Source organism: Lemur catta, chromosome 17 (assembly GCF_020740605.2).
Source record: "Lemur catta isolate mLemCat1 chromosome 17, mLemCat1.pri, whole genome shotgun sequence".
NCBI classification, from domain to species: Eukaryota; Metazoa; Chordata; class Mammalia; order Primates; family Lemuridae; genus Lemur; species Lemur catta.
Genome location: NC_059144.1, coordinates 21985816 through 22010367, shown reverse-complemented (window position 1 = coordinate 22010367; position 24552 = coordinate 21985816). Strand labels below are relative to the sequence as shown.

General features: G+C 47.8%; 1 protein-coding gene across 6 annotated transcripts in view; it reads left to right on the top strand.

Annotated features, from left to right (window-relative positions):
- The window catches only part of EPB41L1 (erythrocyte membrane protein band 4.1 like 1), a 122324-nt gene extending 100283 nt beyond the window's left edge, over positions 1-22041 (top strand). For 2 of the 6 annotated variants that reach the window (XM_045528663.1, XM_045528662.1), the window contains exons 15-22: positions 429-839; positions 2650-2754; positions 4747-4827; positions 9764-9850; positions 10645-10728; positions 12732-12812; positions 13145-13261; positions 18571-22041. In XM_045528663.1, the coding sequence (XP_045384619.1) occupies positions 429-839; positions 2650-2754; positions 4747-4827; positions 9764-9850; positions 10645-10728; positions 12732-12812; positions 13145-13261; positions 18571-18579 (975 nt within the window). In that variant the 3' untranslated portion in view covers positions 18580-22041. Of the gene's footprint in view, positions 1-428; positions 840-2649; positions 2755-4743; positions 4828-9763; positions 9851-10644; positions 10729-12731; positions 12813-13144; positions 13262-18570 lie in introns of all 6 variants that reach the window. The other 4 variants (XM_045528661.1, XM_045528666.1, XM_045528665.1 and 1 more) reach the window with 4 other exon arrangements.
- The last annotated feature ends 2511 nt before the right edge of the window (positions 22042-24552 follow it).

The window sequence follows — 24552 nt, the reverse complement described above, 5'->3', positions numbered from 1 at the left end:
TTCCCTAAATCCCCGGGCCTCCCTCTTGGGTTTCTGTTTTTTGATGCCCGCCTGCACGGATGGGCCTGGGGTCTGGGCTTCCATCCCTGCTTTTCGCACAGTGCTGCTTCTGATAAGCTCCCAGGTCCAAACCTTGGATGGAGCCTCCTGTCCAGGACTCTCTGGCAGGATGTTTGCTTTGTACTTGCTTTGCCATCAGTGTGAGACCATCAGGAAGGAGCACCCCCCTTGAGAAGTTTTTGGTTTTTTTAAGCTTGTTATGATTTCAAGGAATCTTTCCTGGGGATGTTTTTTGTTTCCTGACCTGCTCTTCCATTCGGGATGTCAACACAGCCCCAAGATTTCTTCTGACATTCACCATCTTGATTTCTCTTTCTCTCTCTTTCCCCATCCCACATCCCTATTCCTTTGATTTTACCTGGCCATAGAGAGCAGGGCTGAGGGAGGGCTCGGAGGAGAAAGTCAAACCACCACGTCCCCGGGCCCCAGAGAGTGACACAGGAGAGGAGGACCAGGACCAGGAGAGGGACGCGGTGTTCCTGAAGGACAACCACCTGGCCATTGAGCGCAAGTGCTCCAGCATCACGGTCAGCTCCACGTCCAGCCTGGAGGCTGAGGTGGACTTCACGGTTATTGGCGACTACCACGGCAGCGCCTTTGAAGACTTCTCCCGCAGCCTGCCTGAGCTTGACCGAGACAAAAGCGACTCAGAAACTGAGGGCCTGGTGTTCGCCCGGGATCTCAGCAAGGGGCCCCCCAGCCAAGATGATGAGTCTGGGGGCATCGAGGACAGCCCGGATCGAGGGGCCTGCTCCACCCCGGATATGCCCCAGTTTGAGGTACAGTGGAGCTTCATCGAGACCCCGGCCCACTGGGCACTGCATGCTCAGAGGGCCCTGGGCCACCTGGGAGAAGACTGCCAGCCAGCCTGCAGCCTGGAGCTGCGTCTTGTGTTGCATGACTACCCCTCGCAGAACAGCATGGTTCTGCACTCGCATGTTTGCCATGTCAGTTTACCCCTAACATGCGCTCCTTGGTGTTTTAACCCTGTGACCCCATCACTTGCTGAGGTTGAGCAGTGACAGGCAGTCTGGTCTTACTCGACTCCTGCCCTTGCCCATGTTGCATGGCACCTGCAGAGAGCACGTGTCTGTGGACTCGCAGGGACTCCTGCGGCCTGGTCTGAAAGTTGAATGGTTTTTCCTGATCTAGGCCCAGGCTCATCTCCCTGGGGCCTGGGCTTCCTGGGGAAGGGGCAGAAGTTTAAATCTACCTGGCCCTGGGGTCTCAGGGTGGCAATGGGAACTCCTGGAGAAGAGAAAATATAGTCATTGAGGAGGTACAGACTGGTGGCCTCTCTGCTTTGTGGCCCTCCTCTACAGAGCTGCAAAGGGGTCTTTCTAAGACACATCTCTGCTGTCATTTCTGTGCTCCCTCATCTCTTCTAGCCCCAACCTCCCTTCCACACTGTCCTCTCCCCAACGTTCCAGGCATTGAAATACGAGCTCGTCCACTCTGGACTCTCACTCCATGCAGTACTCTCTGGGTAGAAAGTTTTTTCTCCCTTTCTATGCCTTGCAAAGCTATCATGTTCCAGGACAGTTCAGATGTCAGTGCCCTAGCAAAGGGTTTCCTGACCACCCTGGGTGGGAGTATTTCCCCCACACCCCCTTGCTCTGTAATGTTTCTGCTCCAGCATTATCCAGAATGGTCAGGTCAGCGGCGGACTGCCCTGCACTCCTACCAGGTGGCAGCTCCTCTAGCCTTGGCATGTACTAGGTACTAACAGATGATTAGATGAATGAATGGCTAAATCGCAGGGTTCTAACCACCTATAAGAATCCCCCTCATCATCATCCCCCCCCAACCAGACAAACTAGCTTCCGTGTTTAGCTCTCATATGTTAATGCATATAGTGGGTATAGTTATGAACTAGGCCAGATAGAGGACTCAAACTGATCATTTAACTGAAGACTTCTAGAGTAGAGCATGTAAACTCATGGCCCTAGGCCAAATCTGGCCAGCAGATATATTTTCTTTCACTCTGATTTAAAAATCAGGACATTGAATATAAAATCCAGGATTTTCTTATACCATTTAAAAACTCAGTCACTCAGAGGCCATGGTCACAGCTGACCAAACCTGAGTGGGATCCCACATGCTCTCCACTTCACCCAGTGCTCAAGGAGCCTGGCTCACTCATTTATATCTCCTGCCTGGCCCCCTGTAAGCCTCCAAGCATGGCTCCTGTTCTAAAAGAGTTCAGCTGAAGCAGGCGGAAGGTCATTGGAGTCATCCAGAATTCAGCCACATTATGTACATCAGGAAGACAGTGTGGGGCCTGGCAGAGAGTACATTAATGGAATAGTAAATGTTCTTCTAATGGTACCCTAAAAAACCAGCATATAGCCGCCATGAGGTTGTACAGGGGCGTGGGACAGGCCAGCTGGTGCTGGTTCTGCCTCTCCTCTTGGGCTATTTACCTGTGATATCACATTATGCCTTTTTTGCCCTGACCTGCATATCCTTCCAGAGACTTGGCCAGCTGTGGGGGTAGGCGACCACCTCTGACCCTACACCATGGTTGCCTGTGAGCAGGAGTCATGCCAGAGCTTGAGTTACGGAGCATTCTCCCTCCTCTCCCTACAGCCCGTGAAAACGGAAACCATGACTGTCAGCAGTCTGGCCATCAGAAAGAAGATTGAGCCGGAGGCTGTACTGCAGACCAGAGTCACCACTGTGGACCACACACAGGTAACCTGTGTCTTCCAATGTACCCTGAGCATGGGTATTGGGCATTTGCGGGGGGAGCCCCACTGCTGTGTCCAAGCCTCTTGGCCAACCCTTCCCACCTTTGCTTCCCCAGAACCCCCATTTTAACCCTGATGCTCTTCTGAGCCTCAGTGTCTCCCTGAGCTCTGAGAGTTGGGGGATGGAGCAAGTTCTTGTCCTGGGCAGACTAGACCTCTTTTTTTTTTTTCTTTTTTGAGACAGAGTCTCACTCTGTTACCCAGGCTAGAGTGAGTGCCGTGGCGTCAGCCTAGCTCCCAGCAACCTCAAACTCCTGGGCTTAAGCGATCCTACTGCTTCAGCCTCCCGAGTAGCTGGGACTACAGGCATGTGCCACCATGCCTGGCTCATTTTTTTTATATATATATTTTAGTTGGCCAGATAATTTCTTTCTATTTTTAGTAGAGATGTGGTCTCGCTCTTGCTGAGGCTGGTCTCGAACTCCTGACCTCGAGCAATCCACCCGCCTTGGCCTCCCAGAGTGCTAGGATTACAAGCGTGAGCCACCGTGCCCGGCCCAGACTAGACCTCTTAAAGTCTTAATTTTCCCATCTAAAATGGGAATGATCCTGTCTCCTCCTTCTTCCTGGGAGAATTGGGAGGACTAGTGGTCAGTGGGTTAGGACCTTGGTTTTCAGGTTGCTTGAAGGAGTTGGAGAGGTTTCTTGATGTATGCTGCTTGGGGAGAGAAGAGGGGGAGACCCCAATCCAGCTTTAGTCAGAACAGCTCACCTTGGGTCATTTTTTATGCATGGGGGTTCCACATGAGATTGGTAAAATAAAGTGAAAAAAAATTATTTGTCTTAGCAAGATGAAGCATGCTTAGCACCCTGGAGAAAGCTGTCATGAATAGACACAGTTGCACTCCTTATAGTGCATTCCCTACGTTCCTTTTGTGGTTTTCAAACTTTGAAAATTAAGAATGTGGTTCTGATAGGATGCCCTCTTGGTTTTTCCTGGCAAGAAAAGCTACAATTCTGGAGGCATTTTTTTTACCCTAAGATGAGTCTTTGTTTCAAGAACTGACATAAGACATAAACCAGCATAACGTGGACAACTCTTTTGTTTCCAGAAATTTTTCTCCCACTTTGGTAATGATGCTAGAGTTCATGAGGCTGCCTGCTACAGGTCAAGCTCTTGAGTTCTGATGAGCTGTGTGACCTTGGGCAAGCTGCTTTCCTCCTCTGGCCTGTTTTGTTTTAGTAACGTGTTTTGTTTTGTATTCGTACAGAAAAGTATAAAGAAACTACAAATGCCCCCAAATCTCACAGCCCAGTAACTCTTAATGACATCAAAACAAAACAACAAAAAAATGTTCACAGTTAAAAAATTCAAACAGAACTAAATGAAATCTTTCCTAGATACCTCCCAGAAAAAAATCTATGCATATTCCAACACAGATACCTACATCTCTACATACGTAAAAATTTTACACAAAAGCAAGCATTGCCTTTTGTATCTTACCTTTTGTCATTAATAATTTTTTTGGAGCTCACTCCTTATTGTCTAGATAGACCTACCTTACTCTTCTTAGGCTCACTTGGGAGGCGAATCCTAGTTTATTTTGCCATTTCCCTTTGATGGGATCTGTGGTTGTTTTTGTCTAGCACAGTTAATGATCAGTGCTGCAGTTCATGTTTCTTGGCACACTTTTCAAGTTTGTATCCAAAGAGTAAATTCCTAGGGATTGCTGGGTCAAAGTTTACATGCATTGAAATTTGGATAGAATTTGTCCAATTATTGGGATTATTTTTTCTTTGTCAAATAAAGCAGTTGAAATGAAGCAGAGAGTCTGTGAGTCCCCTCTGTAATTTGGTCTACATGTGGACTGCCATAGTGATGCCCACTCCCATAGCCTGTCACTTTGTAACTGGGAATGCCATGAGCCCAGGTGACAGATGTCCAGGTGTATATCTGGCTCTCTCTATGTCTAATGACACCTCCTCTGGCTAGCAGGTTGATGGGAGTGCCTCGGTGGGGAAGGAGTTCATAACAACCACTCCCTCCATCACCACGGAGACCATATCAACCACCATGGTAAGTAGAACCCAGGAGGCTTCCCTCTCTGACCAGCCCCTTTGTCCCCCTCAAAACAGCCAGATAACAAGCTAACCTTGCCCAGCTGCTTCAGGAAGTCCTCAGCTGCCCCCACTTCGTCAGTCAAATGTTTAATTGTCTGGTACCTTGGTTGCCACAGGACATATAGTCAGACCTCAGTTTCCCAAACTAAATAATGTGGGTGTGGAATTCCTGAGTCTCATTTATCTGGACCATGTCAGCCATGGCAGGAATAGAGGGAGGATGGTACTCTTTGATTATTGGCACACACAAATCTCATCTCATATCAAGACTCCACTGGTGTAGCTGGGTATGATGGCACATGCCTGTGGTCCCAGCCACCTGGGAGGTTGAGGCAGGAGGATTGCCTGAGCCCAGGAATTCAAGGTCACAGTAAGCTGTGATTGTGCCACTGCACTCCAGCCTGGGTGACAGAGTGAGACTCTGCCTCTTAAAAAAAAAAGAAAAAATTTAAGATTCCATTGGCAAATCTCACCTCCAATCTGAAGATGTGCCTGAGAGTTCTGTGGACCCATCGTGGTGGCTGTACATTTTCTTGTCTCTCAGACCGCTTCCTTGCCTTGGTCAGTAGATGGCGTACAGTGAACCTCAGTTGGAAACTCAGGATTTTGGAACACCTCCCGAGGGACCTTGAAATTCTGCTTACCTGTTTGCTGTCTGACCCATGAAGGATGGTCCTTAGCCCCAGGTGTCCTGATCTGTAAAATGGGAATAATCTCCATTCTTCAGTTTTTCAGAGTCTCTAATGACACTAAATCCTTTAATAATGAAACAGAGCAAATAGCATTAGGCACACAGGTTATGGTTCTAGGCAATGTGCTGAGAATTTTGAATGGATTGTCTCACTAGATCTTCACAGAGACTGTGAGGTAGATGCTCTTTCTTCTATATCCTTTACAGATGAGGAAACTGAAGTTCAGAGAGGTAAAGTGACTTACCCAAGGTCACACAACCAATAAGTGGTAGTGCCAGGTTAACCCCAGACATTCTGACACCAGAAGCCCCACTTTCAACCCCAGCCGCTCTGCTCTGCTCCCTTATCCTTCCACAATGAACGTCGGCCACGTGGGCTGGGGCTGGAGAAGGTAGCAATGCCTGAGCCGGATCTCTCTTGAGCTGTTGAGAAATTGTTTTCAAATGCTTTCTCTTGCCAACCCCTGACATACACATAGGAAGGGGGTTTCATTCATTTAGACTACCCAGCAGGTAGGTTTTGAATAAACAGAGGGTTTAAGATCATTAAACCCAAATCGGTTAGCAGCTTGCACACTTTCCACAGTCACTCAAGTCCTCCTCTCCCTCAACCCTTCACCTCGTGTCATTGGGATGCTTGTAGGGCTAATTTAAATTCATCCTTCTGATGAGCAGGCAATTATACCATTCATTTACTCATCCATCCATCCATCCATCCATCCATCCATTTGTTCCAAAAACATTTATTAGTCTCTACTGTCTGCCTGGTATGGGGATACAGAGTTGAAGAAAATATACTTCCTGCTAGGATTCATTCATTCAAATAAATATTGTGAACAGCTTTCATGTGCTGCACCCCTATATTTAGGTTCCGGGAACACAGTGGTGAACAAGGCCCAGCTCTCCCACTTCCTGGCTGGATGACCTTGGGCAAGTTACCTGAACCTCTCCAAGCCTCAGTTTCTACTTCTGTAAAATGGGGTGGGAGTGGAGGGTAATAATAGCACATACAACAAGGGTTGATAGGAGGATGAACTGAAGGAATCTGTGTTCTCTACCGAGAACAGTACATAGTAAGTGGTCTGTACATGTGAGCTGCTGTTATCTCTTTCCTGCCTTCATGGATCGGTGTAATAATGCTATCCTACAGACCACGGGAAGGGTAGCTATGGGATGACACCTCTGCCAGGAGGAGCCGGAGAAGCTATTACCTAGGCAGGGCCATTTGAGCTATGCTTGAAGGATATGTTAAGGTACAGGCCTTGGGGAAGGCATTCTAGACAGTGGGAGGAACAGGTGCAAGGCAGGGAAGTAAAGGAACATAGACAAGGTCAGGGAAGCCAGGTGTCAGGTGGGTGCAGGAGGAGCAGGGGGAGAAGAGGCTGGAAAGGAAGGCTGGGCTAGAGCTTGAAGGGCTTCAAATGTCATATTCCAAGTTCAAGCTTCATCCTGCATATAATGGGGAATCACTTAAATTTTTATAGTAGGGGCATGGCATGATGTCATCAACTCTATGTTTCTGTGTTTTAGAAAGATTATTCTAGCAACCTGTGTGGAGCAGGGGCTGGAGCAAAAATTCCTCCCCGACCCTTTTGCCTTCCTCTTTCTTTCCTTCTTTCAACATATATTTATTGAACACCCACAATGTGTAAAGTTCTGTGCTAGGCACTGTGAATCTAGCACTGAAGAAGACAGATAGCATTTCTGAGCTCTGGGGCCCACATTGCCATTGGGAGAGACAGGAAGAGAAGGCAGGGAACTAGCTTAGAGGCCAGTGCCCAGGCAGAGGTGGGCCAGAGTGTGAGGAGGTGGATGCAGAGAAGGGGTGAGGGTTAAGGGATGCCTGGAGGGAGTCATTGGTAGAATGTTCGGAGAATAGGAGGAAAGATGGGCTGGTGATGCTGTCTAGTAGCCAGCAGTTCTCAAAGTGTGGTCCCAGGCATCTGTTGCCAAGGCAAATTCTTGGGCCCTGCTCAAGACTTACTGACTCAGAAACTCTGGAGTGGGGCCCAGCAGTCTCAAGCCCCCAGGTAATGCCCCTCATGTTTGAGAACTGCTGACGTAAACAGAAAGCACTAGAGGAAAGTGCTCTTTGGTGGCAAGTATGTGTCAGAGGCAGAGGACGCAGTGAATTCCATTTGAGATCAGATGAGTCTGAGATGTTATTGGGACATTTCCAGGGGAAAATGTCTAGGAGACAACTAGTTTTAAAGGTTTGAGATCCTGTGCATTATAGGATGTTTTAAAAAATAGTTTGAGAAAGATCTGGGCTACAGGTAAAGGGATAGGTGACTTGGGCCTCAGTGAGTCAGCAGAAGCCCTTAAATGGCTGAGGTCACCCAGAGAGATGGTGGCAAGTGAGAAGGGGAGCCTCCCTGTGGAGGAGGTGGGGAGTTTGCCTTGGCCAGGGAGAGGAACTGTTCATCCTTGAGGCAGGAGAGGGGACTGGCAGGAGAGGCAGGGAGGAATAGATGATGCCTTCTTTTGAATGACCTGTGTCCCCAGTAGTGGCCTCTGTTTTAGTGTGAAGGTGGAGGTGTGGCTTTGCCCTGGGAAAGAGGCAGCAATGAGAGAATAAGATGCTTTAGGGGAGAATGGTCCAGAATGACACTAGGATTCTAAGGGACTAGAGGCTGTTTCCTAAGCCAGGAGAAAGGAAGCATCGAGCCTGGAAGCTGCCCCTTGAAGGTCTGCTGCTGGGCCATGTTCTGGACTGCAGGTGCATCTGAGAATGTGCCTTGTGGTGCAGTGCCGTGGCACCAGGTCACTGATAGTCTCAGCTGGAGGAAGGTATGGGGGGAGGCTGGGGAAAGACAGCAGGGTTCTGTCCTCACCTGTTCCTTGGTAGACAGAGGCCGAGATCCAGTGCCGTGCACAGGTCAATCCACTGAGGAGCTGCAGAATGGGCATAGTTGGTCCCTGGATGACAAGGCTGAGCCCTGAGATGGTACAGAAAGTGGGAAGTAAAAGCAGGCAGCTAGGCCCCTGGCCAGATGTGGGGCAGTACGTATGGGGACAATTCCAGGAAGATGTAGCAGTTAGAACCCAAGGTAGGACCAGGACAGCTGGCTTAAGAATAAGAGTTCCAAGGGCAGAGTGGTGCAGAAAGAGCATGCTGGACTTGGTGTCCTACCACCTAGAGTTCAAATCCGCCACTATCAGACTTGCTGGGGGATTTGAACAAGGAACTAAACATTCTCTTGCCCTCTGGTTTCTCATCTGTGAAACAGCAATATTAAAAAACATTTCCAGGCCAGGCACAGTGGCTCACGCCTGTAATCCTGGCACTCTGGGAGGCCAAGGAGGGAAGATTGCTTGAGATCAGGAGTTTGAGACCAGCCTGAGCAAGAGTGAGATCCCATCTCTACTAAAACCTAGAAAAAAAATTAGCTGGGTGTGATGGCACACACCTGTAGTCCCAGCTCCTTAGGAGGCTGAGGCAGGAGGATCGCTTGAGCTCAGGAGTGTGAGGTTGCAGTGAGCTACAGTGATGCCACTGCACTCTGTCCCAGGGCAACAGAGCAAGACCCAAGACCCTGTCTCAAAACAAACAAACAAACAAACAAACAAAACAACCAAGAAAACCAACTATTTCCTATGGATGTTATAAGGATTAAATGAGATGACACATGTGACATCCTTAGTATAAGGCCTAGCACATAGCAAGTACTCAGAAAATGGTCATTACTATTATATTCTAAATAGCCAGCTTATGCTCCTAGATTTATCCTACAGAGATTAGTTTGCAAAGTCCTTTCTTCTCTGTTAGCCTCATAAGGTAGAAGTGGGGCAGGGGTCCCTTTTTACAGATGCATACATGAGGCCCCTAGAGAAGAGGTGGATCTGCCCCAAGTCACGTGGCTCAAAGGTGGCAGGGCCAGCACATGAGCCTGAATCTCTCAACTCCTTTGTTAGCACTTCCAGAAAGCAATGCCACATCTTGTTCACCACAGTGTCCCTCACACCAGACACTCTCTAAATGTTTGTCGAATGAGCAAGTGAGCAAGTGTGTGAGTGAGCGAGTGAATGAGCGAGCAAGGGATGAATGAGAGCAGGCTGAACTGAATGATGCCTTCAGTTCTTTGCTTCCACCATTGCTACACAACCTTATGGCTGTGAGAGGTACATGGCCATGTGCTCCGGCCATCCTGGGGGCCCGCCCACCTGAGACCTGGCCATCTGAGCACTATTGTTTCCCCAGGAGAACAGTCTCAAGTCCGGGAAGGGGGCAGCTGCCATGATCCCAGGCCCACAGACGGTGGCCACGGAAATCCGTTCTCTTTCTCCGGTAAGTGGGCAAGGCCAGTTCAGGCTAGGGGACTCCAAGCTGAGAATGTGGGCATGGGCCCGTGCATGGCCCACAGCAAGTGCAGCATTGAGCCCAGAAGGTGCCCTTTTAAGTTCGAAGGCAGGAAACTGGACCATTTTCAGATGCCCACAGAGCTCCCCGGTGCCTGCCAGAGTGTCGCCAGTTGCCTTCTGCCCTCCCCTCATTAGTGTGGGGTGAAGCAGACCCTCAACTTGGTGGTGCCTTTGATGGCTCTTTTGCGTCTGCTCTCCTTACTGACCAGGAAGATTAATGGGCTAGGAGTCCAGAGGCTTTGATTCTGGACCTGACTCTGTCGGTGGCTGCCCCAGGACCCCCAGTCTGTCACTGTGAGGTCTCTTGCAGCTCTTGCATTCTCCAAGTCTGGTGTTCTCATTGTCTAGCCTTGGAGAGAGCGTGTTCCTGGCTATGACAGGATGGGGGGTCAGGAGGGCTCTGTTTCCACCTTGGCCCCCTCTGTTCATTCTTCTAGGATTCCAGGATTCTTAAATTCTAGGGTGTTGTTAGGATTCTGGGCCTCAGGAATCTCAGGATCTAGGAATCTTAGATTCCAAGGTTTGAGAATTGTATGGGTCTAGGATTCTGAAGATTCTAGTATTCTTGAATTCTTTATGGTTCAGAGCATCTTGGCTTCAAAACATCAGTTTCATGGAGCCCCTACCAGGGACCCTTGGTTTACCGTACCCCACCCCCATCCCTGCAGAGCCCAATGTCCTTACCTGACACCCGGGGTGGGGGGTGGTTATATTCTGCAGATCATCGGGAAAGATGTCCTCACCAGCACCTACGGCGCCACTGCGGAAACCCTCTCAACCTCCACCACCACCCATGTTACCAAAGTGAGTAGCAGCAGGGTGCCCCATGCCCCAGTCCGGCCGCAGGCAAGGAGGTCATCACTGTCGCTCTGCTTTGGCTTCTCAATCTGTAATGTGGAACAAAGACGACGTGTAGTGTTACCAGTTTCTGGAATGCTGTGAACTTTGTCCTGTGCCACATGTTGTCCTAAGGATGGGTCCTTCCCATACAACATTGACAGCCAGGCTTGGGGGACAAGACCCTCTCCTTTGAAGTAATGTGAACCATGGCATTTGTGCTTTATAGACCTTAAGTGCTGGAGGAGTTTAGCAGGGGTGATGTACAGGAGGCTCCGAAGAGTCAGGAAGCCTCTCCTAGAAAAAATAGGGTTTGAGCAGGGTCTTGGGAAGCCAGGTAGGACTCCTGAGGGAGGAGAAGACAGAGGCAGATGTCCTAAGCAAAGCAGAAGATAGGAGCAGAAATTGTGTGTTTGCTTATTTGTTTGTTCGTTGAGCATCAACTTTATGTTGGCCTCTGTGCCACGGGCTGCTAGAGGCAGCCATAAGTGAGGCCTGTTTGAGGGAAATGAGAAGCATATCTAGGGGTGTAGCAGGGAAATTCGGTTGCACTGGGGACAGGGGAAGCAGAATATAGAGCAAATAAGGCAACTACCAGGACACATTTCACTGTGCAGGCTCTGAGTCTAAGGGAAATTGGAAAGCCATGAAGGTTTTTAAATTAGGGAATGACCCAGTGAAAATAGGATTAGGGAGAGGATATTAGGTCCATCAAGATGTGCAGACAGAGAGGAGAAAGAAGGGAGAGAAGTATGGAGAGAGACTGATAATAACTCAGGCCTAGGGGGAAGGCCTGGACCAGGGTGGGAGGTAGAGCCAGGGAGGGAAGAGGAAGGGCCAGAGGAGGGAGGCCTTCCTGGGTGCATCAGCTTGACTCAGCCCCTCAGGACAAAGGGCTGGGAGGCAGACTGGCTGACACGCGCATGCCTGAGTGGCTAGGAGGAAGGCAGGGGGGCCCAGCTAGGGCTAGAGGCCCGAAGGAGCCAGGTTGAGCCAGGTTGCGTTGAGGTTCTGATGAGCCATCAGAGGAGAAGTCTGGTCAGCAGCACTGGCCCTTTGTGCACACAGACTCTGTCCCGGCCCTGCCTGCTCCTCTGCAGGGCTCGGCACTTTTTCACATTCCCACAAAGAACCCACTCTCACCAGAAGCATTAGTGAGCAATGTGGACTTCTCTGAAAACTTTATGGGAAGGTTTTACATCATACACCCCACAGCACACAGCTCAGAAAACTCTTCTTCCCAAAGTCCCTCTTGGCCCTGCCAATTGGAAGTCCCCCTCCTCTTTCTGTCCACTCCTGACTCCAGCTGGGATTTCCCACAGCCACCACCTTCCTTTAACATGCCAAACAATGAGGTCCTGCCTTGTCTTCTAAACTTGTCCAAGCCTCACGCCTTCAGAAAACAGTGGAGGTCATGAGTATCATCAATGCAATTTTCTCTTACAGTATTGTTCAGAGTCATTTAAGGTAGAACCTTGTCACCATTCACATTTCATTCATGTGTTCATTCAACAAATCTGCATTCAGCACCACCTTGGTCAGATCAGGCAAGGGAGTCGGGGAGGAGGGGACACAAAAATGAACAAATACAGGCCCTACCCTCAAAAGCTCATAGCCTGGTGAGCTGAGCGAGGCCATGTATACACGTAAGGGTCAGCACCAGGCAGAGAGGCCCAGAACTGTGAGGCTGGAAGCAGAAGCATTGCCAGCCGGGGGCAGGGAGGCAGCATTTGAGCTGGGCTCAGAAGACCTAGATGGAGCAGTTGAGTAACTGGGGGAGTGGTGGCAACCAGACAAGATCTGCAGTTTGACATCCCAAAACTAGAAGAGAGAATAACCAAGGAAGTCAGGAGAGAAGATAACTGCTGGTTCTCAGCCTTGCCCTTGAGAGATGCTTTGGGTAGGTCCCTTGTCGTGGCTGCTGCCCCAGCAGGACCCAAGAATGACCTCACCTTCCTGTCCCTCTACAGACTGTGAAAGGAGGGTTTTCCGAGACGAGGATTGAGAAGCGAATCATCATTACTGGGGACGAAGATGTTGATCAAGACCAGGTATGGGGGTAGAGGATGTTATTCTCAGTGGCACCATCCAGTCCCCAGTCTCTCTGATATTGGGTTACCCACGGATGGCTACCCTTATGGGCAGAGAAGGTGCCCACTTCTTGCCAAACCTGTTCAGATAAGGACCTCTTGAGGAAGGGGCATTGAATGGCAGCCAGAAAGATCCAGAAGACCCAAGCTCTAGTCTCTCCCTTTAACTGTTTGACTTTACCCCTCCCTGGGCCTCAGTTTCCCCAGCTGTGCACTAAGGGGCTTGTTGTTCTCCATAGTCTATCCCATATTTGATATTCCATGGTTTGTCATTTTGTGTTCTTTCCCACCAGGCCCTGGCTTTGGCCATCAAGGAGGCCAAACTGCAGCATCCAGATATGCTGGTAACCAAAGCTGTCGTATACAGAGAAACAGACCCATCCCCAGAGGAGAGGGACAAGAAGCCACAGGTAAGGCTTCTGAGGCTCAGGAGCCTTGTGGGGTTGGGGGGAGGAAGCAGTAGCAAGACCGTCTGAGGCTCATTGCCATCTGAGAACCCAAGCGGAGGAGCCCTGGTACAGCTTTAACAACCTGCCTCCCTGAATTGTGGCTCAAAGGAGAGAAGCAGCTCCCTGAGATACAAGTCAGTGGTGAGGGGAAGGAACTTTGGTTCTTTGGTTTCTTTGGGATTTCAGGCCCCAGATCCAGAAGATTAAATCCAGAAGTGGTGAGCAAATGGAGAGAGGATTGACAGTGGGTATTGAGGTAGGACAGATGGAGGTACTTGTGATCTTGTCGGCCATTCCCTACAAACTGGAAGACAGAAACAGTCCCACTAAGCCCAGTGCCACATCCTTGTCCCTGAGTCTCTTTCTCTGTCACAGTCACTGGATGTTCACAAGGGGACATGATGACCAGAGTCCTTGATCTTGTCTGTCTCACCGAGTGCAAGCCCTTGACTTCTCAGGCCTCCAGGGGCCAGAATCTCAGGGGCCCCGATATTTTCCTTTTTCCTTGTGGGCCATCCATACCTCAGTGAATAGAGGAATGAGATGATGTAGAGGCAGATAGAGCTTTTAACAGCCAAAATGAGAGAGGGGCTCTTCTGGCCCCTCTGGAAATTTACCAAATTTTATCAGACCTATAAAACAAAATCCCATGGACATTGAGTTGAGTGAAATAAGCCAGACACAAAAAGTACAAATTGTATGATCCATTCCTAGGAAGTCCAAAAACAGGCAAAACTAATCAACAATGATGAAAGTCAGAATAGTGTTACTTCTGGGATGTGGTATCGGCAGGGAAGAGCCACAAGGAAACCTGGGCTGCTGGAATGTCAGTCACATCTTCAACTGGGTGGGTTGCATGGGGGTATACATCTACTAAAATCTGTCAAGCTCTCATTTACACTTAGACGTGTGTATTTCACACATCTCACATGTTCTACCACAGTGAAAAAAAAAGTCCGTCTCGAAGACCCGCAAATAACTGGTCTCCTTTTTGTCCTTTTCCTTGAATGAATGAAACCAGTGTTTTCTAGAAAAATATAATAATGTTTCTTTCTCTTCCTTTGATTACCACCCCCTAATGTCAAAAGAAAAAATGCTGAAACATTTTCGTGCTGTTTTGAAAGGCTGCTAACCCCTGGTCTAGACCAGTGTTGTTCCATAGAACTTACTGCAGTGATCAAAACGTTCTTTCTGTGCCATCCAGTATGGTAGCCGCTAGCCACGCAGAGCTATTGAGCACTTGAGATTGACTAATCTGAAATGAGATGTGCCTTAAGGGTAAAATACATGCAGGATTTTAAAGATTTAATATTTAAAGAAAAAAGAATGTAAACTATCTCAGTAATTTTTATATTGGTTACATGTTGAAATGATAATGGATATATTGGGTTAAGTAAAATATATTATTAAAAGTAATTTCACCTGTTTCTTTTTATTGTTTTAATGCAAATTAAAATTTACAATTTAAGTTTTGAAACTAAAATTTTCTATTTGCCTTGGAAACTTTTAGAAAAATAGAAACGTAGAAAATGTAGGGAATTTTATCTAGAAAATCTATTATCTAAGGAAATTTTAAGTTCCATCTGTGGTTCACATTCTATTTCTGTTGGACAGTGCTGCTCGTGAAGTGTAAGTTGGCCACACACGGAGCCTACCTCTCTCTTTCTTCAGACTTTCATACAAATGATTGTCACTCCCGTCCCCTTAGTTGTCCAATTATTCCTGCCTTTTCTCCCCCCAATCTCAAACTGGTAGAGTGGCCAAGCCTGGTGTGTCACCTGGGGAAGCTTATTTAAAATACAGGTGCTGGAGAGCCCTTGCCAGAAAGTCTGATTTAGAAAGGCTGGACAGGAACCCAGGATCTGTATTGCCCGGGGATCTTTATTTACACCCTGGTCCTTAGGGAGTCTCTGTGCAGCCAGGTGTGGGAGCCACTGATGCAAAGAACTCTATACGGGGAATCCAGGGACCTGGCTCTCCAGCCATTCCACTGACTGGTGTGTGACCGTGGGTTAGTTTCTTCCCTCATGGAGACTCAGTTTCCTCACTCGCAAAATGAAGAGATGGGATGAGCCCCCTTCTAGTTATGTTCCCCAGCTATTTGCTGTCCTGGGATGTCTGCTATGTGTTTCTTGTCTCTTCTGCATTCCCTATCTCACGCCTCCTCATCTTTCCTGGGGTGTTCACAGCCAGGCCCCCAGGTTCCTGCCTTCCCATGTCCCTGGCCATTCAGAGCTCTTGTCCCAGCCTCCACTTCCTGCCTAACCTACTGCCATGCAGTCTTTCACATCTGCCCACCTCACTGCTCCCTTTGCTGCTTGTTCCCTCCTCCTCGCCTCTCTTTAGTTCTTTCTTTCATGCCATTGCCCCACGCACCACCATGCACCATCTCTCTCTCTTCCGGATCATTCTGTAAAGGTCACCCTGTTTATGTTGCCCTGGAGAGCCAGAAGTTTCTCTCCCTTGCTTTTTCTGCCCACATACTTTAGCAGTAGTTATCACCAAGTAGGAGCTACCTCTGACTCTCGGTACAGTCAGACTCACTAATCCTGGGGAGACATCTCCTCTGAATTTGAAAACTCCTTTTTAAAGTGCTTGCAAAACGTTGGCTTACTAGAAGGAAGCATCTTGGTTCCCCGAGGAAGAGCTCTGTAGCCTTGCAGGTCTAGATTCGAATCTCAAGCTCTGCCCTTTACTAGCTGTGTGACCTTCAGCAAGTTATTTAACCTTCTCAGCCTGTGCTTCCATATCAGCCAAATGGCAATGATCATCACAGTAATAACAATTGTTGTAATTTATGAAAGACTTATGTTGTGCCAGGCACCAGGCTATGCATGCAACATAAGCACTGTTATCTGTTCATTCATTTCACATGTGAGGAAACTGAGGCCCAGAGACGTTAAGTGCCTCGCTCACAGTTGTGAAGCTGGAAACATGATGATTGATTAGAGAACCAAACCTAATCTGTTAGATTCCAAAGCCATCCCATGGTCTTAACCTTCTCACCACACTGACTTTTCATAGTGTCTTTCTTGCAGGGTTACAGAAATCATATATATGGTAGTTAGCACAGCACCTGGCACATAGTAAGTGCCTAATAAAAGTTTATTATGACTGTTATTACTATTAACTCAAAGTAGGCTAACAAAATGCTGCATGGAGGGACTCTGCTGTAGTAAACTGAGAGGAATAAATTGTAACACGGTATTGTTTAGATGTCCCTGGTGCTTCTGAAGTGTCTGTGGGCTTAGGAAGACTTCCCACACATCCAAATGCATGATTACACTGACTTACATCGCAGCCACTTCATTAATAGATGAGCAAACTTAAAGTGCAGCCTGCCACTGTAAGAAAAAAAGATCCCCAGTTAGGATATAGCAGAATTGAGTAGAAAGGATGCACCCAGGCTTTGGATCCAGAAACACCTTGATAGCTACGTGCCCATAGGAACCTCTCTGGGCCTCAGTTTCTTCATCTGTAAAATGGAGTTAATCTATAAATTGGCACAGCCATAATAATTAAACATCATCTGTGATGTACTGGGTCAGTGTCTCAAATACAAAAGGTGCTCAGCAAGGTGAATCTGCTTCCTTGTCCGTCTGGGTTTTTGCCATGTTTAGGGGTTGATAAGAGCCCTGAGAAAGTCAGCCCATAAACTTTACCACCAGCCTAGTGCGTGAGGCCCTGTGTCCACAAGGGTGTTCATCTTGCTGGTCTTCATCTTCTCTTCCCTCCCTGAATCCTCCAGAAACATCTATCCCTGCTCCAGTTGACTCTTCACCTGCTTTCTTAAAGTTCTTCCTTCCTAAAGTTCTTTCTGTGAGTGTGGAAAGCCACCCGTCTCACACAGAACCTTTTCTCTTCTCTCCCTGCAACCTCGCAGGCCAGACATGTGATTTCTGCTGCATCTTGTTCCCCTGGCCCACTCGAGAAAGAGGACCTGTCTGCCAAACACTGCCAGCAAGAGGGCAGCACTCACCCAGCTTCCTAGAGCTTTCAAACCTTCCAAAACTTAATTAAATGGGAAAAAATTGATCTGTTCCAAACCGTAACCTTGGGTTCTAGTCTTGGTTCTGCCAACTTGCTAAGTCAGCCAAGCCTCTGGGCCTCAGTTTTCCCACCTGTCACATGAGCCAAGAAGGATCCCTTTCTCTAATTCCATTAGCATTTTCCTGTGGATGAGTGGTAAAAGGCAGGAATGATATTCCATCCATTAAATGGTTTTGAGTAGTCACTGTGTGCCAAGCACAGTGTTGGGCACTAGAAAGACAAATAGGGGTAAAGGACAACCCTTGTCCTCAAGGATGGCAGAGATCACAATGGTGTGTGGTTAAATTAACAACAGCAACAGTAATAATAGTAAGAATAGCCAGTATTTATTTAGCACTTACTATATGTTGGGCCCCTGCTTTGATTCCTCCCTATAACTGTAGGAGGCAGGACCCATTTTAGAGAGGAAGGAACTGAGGCTGAAAGAAGTTAGGAAACTTGCCAGGCACTGCAGCACACAACTAGAGTCCCAGCTACTCAGGAGACTGAGGAGGCAGAATCTCTTGATCCCAGCAGTTCAGGACTATAGCACTATGACCATGCCTGTGAATAGTCACTGTGCTCCAGCCTGGGCAACATAGCAAGACCCCATATCTAAAAAGAAAAAGAAAAAGAAGTTAAGAAACTTACCCAAGATTACAGAGCTAGCAGGCCATGAAGTGAGATTTGAACTTAGGGAGTCTGATTTCAGAGCTTACGCCCTTGAACGCTGAGTTTTGGAGTCAAACCTGAGTTGGAATCCAGGCTCCAGTTTCTTTATTTAAACAGTGCTGTCTGGGGTTTAATCTGCAGGACACAGCAGTCCCTTGGAGAACAGAAAGGAAAAACAAACAAAAACAGAACATCTGCAATCATGACTAAACATTTCTTAGAACTGAGAAAAGATAGGCAGAGAAAGTGATATGATTATGATCTTAGCTTCTCAGCATTAAAGGACATTTTAACAAATTTTCAGGCCAAAGTAAAAGATACCACCTCCCTGGAAACAAACAGGCAAACACACATGGGCTGTGAAGACATGATTCAGTTCCCAGCCGCCACACATTAGCTGTACGCCCTCGGATAAGTCGTTATACCTTCCTGAGCCACAATAAGGGCATATGGTAAAGGATAGCTGGAACAACCTCTTGCCGTGTATTTAAAGACAGAGACAAAATAACTAACTTTTCTTGTCCTCCTCCTTCCTTTGAACGCCTGTCCCCTGTGCCTCTGACTCCCAGGAATCCTGACCTCTGTGAAGAGATGCTGGCATTTCTGGTCCAACCCAAGCCAGAGAACCATTAAGAAGGGGCCTTCATTCTGGATTCTCCAACGCAACACCGACGTCCCAGCTGCGACGTACTGTCACTGATGAGAGACTGGGAAGGGAAAAGCATATATATATAGATATATATATAGATATAGTTATATATACAGGAAACACCGCGTCCTTGCACTGCTGCTGGGGCTGGCAGAGCAGTCGGCCAACAGCAACAACCAACATCTGAACACCTACTTTTCCTTTGCAGACAAATCGAAGAATTGGTGGGATTTTTCAGGAAAAAACAAATTATAATAACCATAATCCCTCGCTCTCCCCTTTCTCCTGCCAAATAACAAAAGCAAGCCAGACCACGATGATTGTAGAAGTCCCATACCACCCTGGTTCTGCACGTTACAGTTAGCGGACGAACTTTCCATTCGCTCTTCTCCAGCATCTGTTACCCACTTGAATGCAAAGGAAAACACTCGTGCAGCAAAGCAAGAGAAGTCGCAGCAGCAAGACACGCACAGTCAACCATTTTCTGAGAAAGAAAGAAAATTCCCCACTCGTAAAGGAGGAGGAGGAACACTGGATTATTATTTTCTGGGTCTTGACACTGGGCTGCAAAATCCACCTTCCTTTCTTCCGCCTCCCCTCCCCCTCGACTCTCACATGTCTTGTTGTCATTTTCTGTCTCAGTTCCCTCCTCCCCCTCTTTCTCCCCCTCTGTGTCCTGGTCCCACTGAGGGCCACTGCAGATGACTCTCCTTTGAAACGAGAAAAAGAAAAGAAAGCAGGAACAGAAAACTAAGCCACAGGAAGGGAAGTAGACATTGTATGTTTATGCTTTCTCATTATGAAGGTGCAGCTTGTAGGAGATTTGTACGGATGTGCTTTTAAGTTATGTATATTGCATATAACAGGAAACAAATATTAAAATAAACAGTGCTGGTAAGTATGAAGCTGACATTTTAAAATTATAATTATCTGACTGTGATTGACGTATCCCAAGGTTCCTAGATCTCACTGAACTGGCCTGGCTAAGGAGACCTGGACTCTGGGTGTGGGTTGGCTCACAGTAGAGGCTGACGGGTTCAGTGTAGTAATTCCGTGTGTGGTGTTTGTAATTGGTTGATTGGTGGGGAGGGGTGGGGACCCCAAATGGAGAGGTGGGGGTTTGGCAAGAAGGAAGCAACACAGATAGAGTCCCGAACATGCTGGTCCAAGATGCCTTCTCCCCCCCGGGCAGTAGCAGCCAGGACCCGGTCTGTGCTCAGGCACAGGGTCCGGACTTAGGACTCTGCTGCTGAGATTCCCACAGTGGAGGTCCCTGGCTTAGTCCTCCTACCTCCCTAGGGGGCTTGCCTTGGTTTTCAGTCCTCTCTTTCTCTCTTGCTCTGTTTCTTTTTTCCATGTCTTACCCTTCCCTGACCACATTGATAACCAACTCCATATCCAAAGGGAGGTGATGCCCTTGGCCATGGTAGAAGATGGTGGCTTTAACCTGGCTGTCTGAAAATTCCCAGCTCAGTCTTTTCCTCTACCCCTTTCCTTATTCTGAATCATTCTCTTCTTCCTGGGCCAAAGTAGCCATGACAAAGAGGCCATGGACACAGATAGGGCAGACCCTGATAGATCAAAACTGCATTTCCAAAGGTCTCACCTGCCCCGGGACAAGCTGAGGGTGAAAGGTGGTGTTGCTTGAAGCTCCATCTCTGTAAGACCTTGGTTTTGGAGACCTCTCCTTCAGTTAGCATCTGAGCTCTGAGCCTGTGCCTTCGGAGTCCCAGAAATCGCCTCGAGATCACCGAAGCCCTTGGAAAAGACCCTGTCACAAGCGTGGTATTGCCCTGTAGCACATGTGGGCTTCCTCAGACTGGCCTGCCACAAGCTACTTCCCTGAGCTCAGCGAGTGTCCCTTTATGAGGGAAAATGTCCCACTGCACTATAATTCTCAATTCCATCTTACTCCCCAGTCTTGCTTCTAAAGCAGTTGATATATTCATTCAACAAATATTTACTGAGTGCTTACCTGTGCCAGGCACTATTCTCAGGCTGAAGGAGAAAGTAGGAGGGGAGGGCAGCACCTGGGAGGCCCCCTGAGCCAGCCTTATATCTGCAACTATGGCTGGCCCCTCCGAGAGCATCTGCCCACTCTCTTCAACCTATTGGACATTGCCCAGGGATGTCCCCCAGAGGCCCAGGCTAGATACACTCCCTGGGCTTGCTTGTCAGTGACAACATGCGCCTCAGCTGCTGAGCTGGTGCTGACCTGAGGCAGGGCAAGAAACTAGAATGGCATTTGCCTCTCTGGGCAAATGGGAAGTTCAGCGGGGCTGTCAGATGGCAGAATCAGCCACATCCCCCATGGAGCAGGCCAGTGGGCCCACTCCAGCTGCCCCTGAGTGCAGCAACATACTTTCCAGCACCAGGTTCTTTTTACAATCCTGGTGAAAAAGCCACACAACCTTCTCTCTGCCCTTCTCAACTTGAGAGCTCCCACTCTTTCTGGGTCAAGAGCTGGAACGGCTCCATCCCCTCTGGGCCATTTGGAATTCAGCTCAGGCACCTCATCTTTGTAAGAACCAGGTGTCCTGTGCACACGGGACACACCTCAGAGGGAGGATCTTTGCTCTGGGTTTTGCACCTGCCTATAGACCCTGGGTGTGTGGCTTCAGGGCAGGGATGAAGTGACCAGGCTTAGCCTGTGGGCCACCAGGGTATGGGGAGATCTGCACCCCACAGATGCTCTGACCTTCCTTCCACAGAGAGGCAGGCAGCACCACCAGGGAGGAGGGGACCTGCAAAGCTAAAATCTAGGGCACTGTTTCCTCCCCATCCTCCTCTTTATAGAGAATAGAGATGTTTGTCTTGTCTGTCTTCAACCTACTTTTCCTTTTTTCTTTTTTATGTTTCTCATCCTCTCTGTGCTGCCTCTCCACCCAGGGGGCCATGTAGCAGAGTGGGGAAAGTCCCAGAGGGACCATCCTGGCTCAGCCCCTAACTCACCATGTGACATTAGGCTAGTCCCATCCCCCCTTTTGGGCCTCTGTTTCCCCACTTGCAAAATGAGCAGGGTAAACCAGATGCTCCAGGGCCTTTTTCTACTCTGCCATCCTACAGATCTTCATTTTCTTTTATTTTGCTTTCTCTGGATCTTTTCCATCTGAGGGTACAGGAAGTGCCAGGACCTGTTTCAGTTTTTGAATCCTGCAAGCACATTCCAAGACTGGCCTGAAATTGCATGAGCAACATCACTCTGAGTAATTTTTTTTCAAAAGCACCTTACCAACCAATTGCGATGCTGTCCTGTTCCTTTTTACTCACACCCCTCTCTCCTCTCTTGTCCCCATGCTCCCCCACCTCAGTGCTCTGTGCTGTATGCGTGTGCTCTCTGTTCTTGTATACTCAATAAAAGTGAAATAAATGTGTTTGATGCTGAACCACACTTCCTTGGTGTCTCTCTTTCTCTCTCTCTTTCTCTCCCTCTGTCTCTCTTTGGCTACTGGTACAAGCTGGCGTTGTGGGAAGGGCAAAAACTGGATTGGAGACATCCCAACTTAGAACGTGTTTATTCAACAAATATTTGGAGCTCCCAATGTGGTCTAGGCCTTGGGTTAGGCTCTCCAGGTACAACAGCAAATAATATACAAAGTCCCTGCCCTCCAGGAACTCACAGTCTAGTGGAGGAAACAGACAAAAAAAAAAAAAAAAGCAAATGTTCAAAGACAGTTACAGAGTGATTGACACTGGGAAGGGAATACACAGCAGGAAGGGGTGCAGGGTCACTGAAGGAGACCGCTTTAAATGAGGTGGCCAGTTAGGGCCTCCCTGAGGAGTTGGTTTTTGAGCTTAATGAAGAGAAAGATCAAATAAGGTGAAGAAGAACTTGGGTGAGAGCATTCCAGGCAGAGGGTACTGCAGGCATATGGGCCCCAAACCCAGTAGGGGCTTGCTGAGTGGAGGAACAGCAGGTCCCTCCTCTTCCTGAAAGAGGAGCACCTGCATTGGGGTCTCTCTTCCTGCAATCCTCCTACATAGGAGCCCAATGGAAAATGGATACAGCATCCCTAACTTCAGCCTTTGCCCACAACCTCCATATGTGTTCCCATAGCTCATATCACTTGTCCTATTATTGACTTATTTTTCTTTAAATTGACTCACTTAAGAAATTTATTTAAAAAGGAAAATTACTTCCACAAATGGAAAACAAGTGTCACTTGCCAAAGAAAGGAGGTCTTCATAAAAATTAATACAACAATATTAAAATTAAATACCAAAATCTTGTAAAACTAAACGCATCCCTTAGACCATCTGAGGTGCATGTACTACACTTTCCTTTTTATTCTACCAAGTAACTCACCCCAGGCCACCTTTCTTTATTGCCCCAAATTGCCCAAAAGGGTCTTTTTTTCCCATGAATATGTATTTTTTTCAGAGTTGAAGTCATCTTGTACATACCAACCATTCTGAATACTTTTTAGAACTTATATACTAAGAATTTCTTTATACTTTCAAATACTATTTCTTTTCTTTGAAAAGGTGTTCAGTAGATAATACAAAAGGCTATGCAGTGAATAGTAGTTCTTCAACCTTCTCCAGATTCCTGTCCATTGTCAGAGGCAATTGCTGCAAGGAGCACTGTGAATCTTTCCCTGAATTTTCCCTTTACGTTTCCTTTAACAATCTGTTACCTCTGGTGTTCCAGAATAAGACTTAATTTGCAAACATTGTGTCCCTATACAATTCCTCATGACTCCACACACCCTGATCTATATTTCTGTCTCCCACAGATACAGGGCCAGCCTCTCTGGTTCTTAGAAATACTATAGGGTAGGTTCATCTAGATCAGTGTTTTTCAATTGGGGTGGGGGTAGATGATTTTGCATCCCCTTGCCCCTCAGAACATTTAGCAATGTCTAGAGACATTTTTGGTTGTCACAACGGGGATGGGGGGTACTAATGGCATCTAGTGGGTAGAGGCCAGGGACACTGTTAAACATCCTACAGTGCACAGGACAGCCTCCTACAACAAAAAATTATCTGGCCCTAAATGTCAGTAGATGTCAACAGTGCCAAGGTTGAGGAATTCTGATCTGGATGGACATGCAACCCACAAGGCAGGATTCTCAAGCCACATCTACAGCTTCTATGTCCAGTGTTCAGTGCCCTGGAGTCCCTGAGAAGATGGTGAGCCCACCCGGAACAGGGAGCTCTGAGACAAGACCACAGAGCTCAGCATCTAAGACTGGGAGTGGGGAGGGGTGAGGAGGCAGCTGAACTTCTTCATGCAGGAAATGAAACTGACAGGACAGGCTGAAAGTGATAAGCATGACTGTGACTGATGGAGGCTGTCTCTGTTTAATCCTGCAGCAACTCATTGTGATTAACCATGACTACAGGGCCCAGTCTAGTCTGCAACACACTAAGAGATGAATTTTGACGGAGACAGACTGGTGGGTCCAGCTGTCACTAAGGAACTGTGACAGACAAACTAAGGAGCAGCAGCACAGAGACAAGAACAGCCAGTCAGACCTTGGTTTGCATTCTAGCTCTGTCACTCTCTGGCTGTATAATACCTCTTTGAACTTCAGTTGTCTCTTCTATAAATTGGGAGTACTAGTATCTACTTACTAGGGTTACTAGTAAGGATTAGAAACAATATCCAAGTGGCCTGCCATATGGATTTTGTTCTTGCCTAGCCAGCCCTCAGGATCACATAATCCAATTCCTTGCAATAATCACTTACTATTAAATATGTATCTTCTACTGGCTCTGCTTCTTTGGTGGAATGGTGACCAACAGAACCACCTAGCACAGGGCCAGGCCCACAAATAGAAACCATTTATTAATACCAAATGACTGTGATTATTAATTAAATGTATAAGTACTGAGCTGAGTCTTTGTGCCTGGATTTGTGCTAGGGTCCAGGGAAACAGGTCTGTGTTTGTAGCCTGAC